This window comes from Echinops telfairi, unplaced genomic scaffold (assembly GCF_000313985.2).
Source record: "Echinops telfairi isolate 266 unplaced genomic scaffold, ASM31398v2 ScPeMD7_7425;HRSCAF=8463, whole genome shotgun sequence".
NCBI lineage: Eukaryota > Metazoa > Chordata > Mammalia > Afrosoricida > Tenrecidae > Echinops > Echinops telfairi.
In genome coordinates, this window is record NW_022111325.1 from 1,712,057 (window position 1) to 1,715,026 (window position 2,970).

Below are 2,970 nucleotides of genomic sequence, written 5' to 3' on the forward strand. Positions count from 1 at the left end.
CGCTGGGGGCGGCGCGGGGGCCTCCGGCGTGTGTGAACTGGACTTTGTGGGGCCTGAGGCGCTGGGTGCCCTGCTGGAGTTTGCCTACACGGCCACGCTGACCACCAGCAGCGCCAACATGCCGGCCGTGCTGCAGGCCGCCCGCCTGCTGGAGATCCCCTGCGTCATCGCCGCCTGCATGGAGATCCTGCAGGGCAGCGGGCTGGAAGCGCCCAGCCCCGATGAGGACGACTGTGAGCGGGCCCGCCAGTACCTGGAGGCCTTTGCCACAGCGGCGGCCTCTGGAGTGCCCAACGGTGAGGACAGCCCCCCACAGGCTCCCCTGCCACCGCCACCTCAGCTGCCACCGCCCCGGCCGGTCGCCCGCCGCAGCCGCAAGCCCCGGAAAGCTTTCCTGCAGACCAAGGGTGCCCGGGCGAACCACCTGGTGCCCGAGGTGCTAGCGGTGCCCGCCCATCCCTTGACCGTGGAGGAAGAGGAGGTGGCAGGCAGAGTAGGCAGCAGTGGTGGCAGTGGGCTGGGGGACAGCTACAGCCCTCCTGCAGGAACTGCCTCGCCCCCCGGCGGGCCCCTGAGCTATGAGGGCTATGAGGGTGAGGAAGAAGAGGAAGAGCTGGTCTATCCCCAAGCCTATGGGCTGGCCCAGGGCAGTGGGCCTCCACTGTCCCCGGAGGAGCTGGGCTCGGATGAGGACGCCATCGACCCTGACCTGATGGCCTACCTGAGCTCCCTGCACCAGGACACCATGACGCCCGGCCTGGACGGCCAGGACAAACTGGTGCGCAAACGCCGCTCCCAGATGCCCCAGGAGTGCCCGGTCTGCCACAAGATTATCCACGGGGCCGGCAAGCTGCCTCGCCACATGCGGACCCACACGGGCGAGAAGCCCTTCGCCTGTGAGGTCTGCGGCGTCCGCTTCACCCGGTGAGCACTCCAGGGGAGGGTGGGGGGCTGGGGGGGCCGTGCTGAAGTGGGCCAGGGGGAAAGAGGTAGGACCCTGAGGCGTGGAAATCAGCGGTCCCTCCAGGGGTCCCTCCAGGGTACAGGGGTGAGTTGAAAATGCCAACAAAGGAGGCCGGGAGGGCACAGGAGGGGGAGAGAGGAAGGAGAGGAGGTGGGTAGGCCATGAAGGGTTCGGTGCCCAAGGAGGCAGGGCTAGAGGCAGAGGAGTGGGTGATGGCGGGGCTCAGCGAAGGCAGGGGCACGTCAGCAAGGGGATTCTGGGTCAGATGATGGACCACAGAAGTCAAGGGACAGGCGTGGGGCATGGCCATGGTCCCATTCTGAACCCCTCCCTCCCTTGCCACCCACCCCGCACCCCTGCCTGCGCTAGGAATGACAAGCTGAAAATCCACATGCGGAAGCACACGGGAGAGCGCCCCTACTCGTGCCCGCACTGCCCAGCCCGCTTCCTGCACAGCTACGACCTCAAGAACCACATGCACCTGCACACAGGGGACCGGCCCTATGAGTGCCACCTGTGCCACAAGGCGTTTGCCAAGGAGGACCACCTGCAGCGCCACCTCAAGGGCCAGAACTGCCTGGAAGTGCGCACCCGGCGGCGTCGCAAGGATGATGCGCCCCCCCACTACCCGCCACCTGCGACCGCCACCCCGTCACCTGCCGGGCTCGATCTCTCCCCTGCGGGGCTCGATCTCTCCAATGGCCACCTGGACACCTTCCGCCTTTCCTTGGCTCGATTTTGGGAGCAGTCAGCCCCCACTGGGCCTCCAACCTCCACCCTGGGGCCCCCCGATGACGACGATGAAGAGGGGACACCCACCACGCCCCAGGCAGAAGGTGCCACGGAGTCCTCTTAAAGAGGGATAGGTGGCCAGGATGGAGCAGCACAAGGCCGCGCGCGGACACCCATGCCAAGCCGTGGGAGCAAGCAGGACAGCCAGCTGGGGCCAGGGGCGCAGAGCCCCTTCTCCCCAAGCCCTCATTCCAGTTCCAAGCTGAGAAGGTTTTGGGGCCGAGGCTCCCCAAATTGGGGTAATCCCCAAGGAGCGACACATAAGATATATATATTCATATATATATATATATATATTTACAGCTCTATTGTAGAGGTGGGGTCCCGTCCCCAGCTGCTCCTGGGGAGTAGAAGCAATAATGTATTTCTGATTCGTGGGGTTCCTCTTCGGCTATGCGGGTTTCTAAGGGGTGGGGGCTTGGGACCAAATCCTTGCCCCGCCCCATACCCCCTTGGGGTTTTGGCTGTGTTAAGGGGGTGAAAGACTGCCCCTCCCTTCCGAGACCCCTCCTTCCTGGTTTCTGTTCCCTTTTCCAGGCCGTGAATTATGCAAAGAGGGGGCAGCGGAGGAAGGGTAGCAGTGGGGGAAGCAAGGTAGAAGCTTGAAAGGCCGACGGGGGCCTGGGCCTGTAGGGAAGGAGCCATCCCAGTGCCCTCCGCCCTGCTCCCAGCGCTGAGTCATGGGGTCCTGGAGAAGGGGGCGGGGTGGCCTGATTGGCTCGCCCCCCCCTGGGGGCAGCGGGGGGGGCCCCGCCCGGCCAGGGGAGCCGCTCTGCTCGCTCCGCTCCGCTCCGCTCCCCTCCGTGGTGCGAATCCACCGGCGGCTCAATAAGGGAAAAGCCCGGGTAAGGTCATCTGGTAAGGGCCACAGCCTAGAAAACTCGAGGAGAGCTCTGCTGTCAGGCTTGTCACAAACCGGGGAACCTTCGTCAGTGCCCCATAAAGGCTGCTGGCCCCCAGGCCACCCCCAGGCAGGGCTGCGAGTTCTTACCCTGCTCCTCTCCTCTGTTTGCCACTGCAGGAGAAGATGGGGAGCCCAGAGGATGACCTCATTGGGATTCCGTTCCCCGACCACAGCAGTGAGCTCCTGAGCTGCCTCAATGAGCAGCGCCAGCTGGGCCACCTGTGTGACCTCACCATCCGAACGCAGGGTCTGGAGTACCGCACCCACAGGGCCGTGCTGGCGGCCTGCAGCCACTACTTCAAGAAGCTCT

General features: G+C 65.0%; 1 protein-coding gene across 1 annotated transcript in view; it reads left to right on the forward strand.

Moving 5' to 3' along the window:
- ZBTB7B (zinc finger and BTB domain containing 7B) overlaps window positions 1-2,517 on the forward strand; it is a 14,710-nt gene extending 12,193 nt beyond the window's left edge. The window contains exons 2-3 of the mRNA XM_030887873.2: window positions 1-924; window positions 1,334-2,517. The exon at window positions 1-924 is cut by the window's left edge and continues 311 nt beyond it. Of these exons, the coding sequence (XP_030743733.1) occupies window positions 1-924; window positions 1,334-1,820 (1,411 nt within the window). The 3' untranslated portion in view covers window positions 1,821-2,517. The remainder of the gene's footprint in view (window positions 925-1,333) is intronic.
- Window positions 2,518-2,970: the final 453 nt, after the last annotated feature.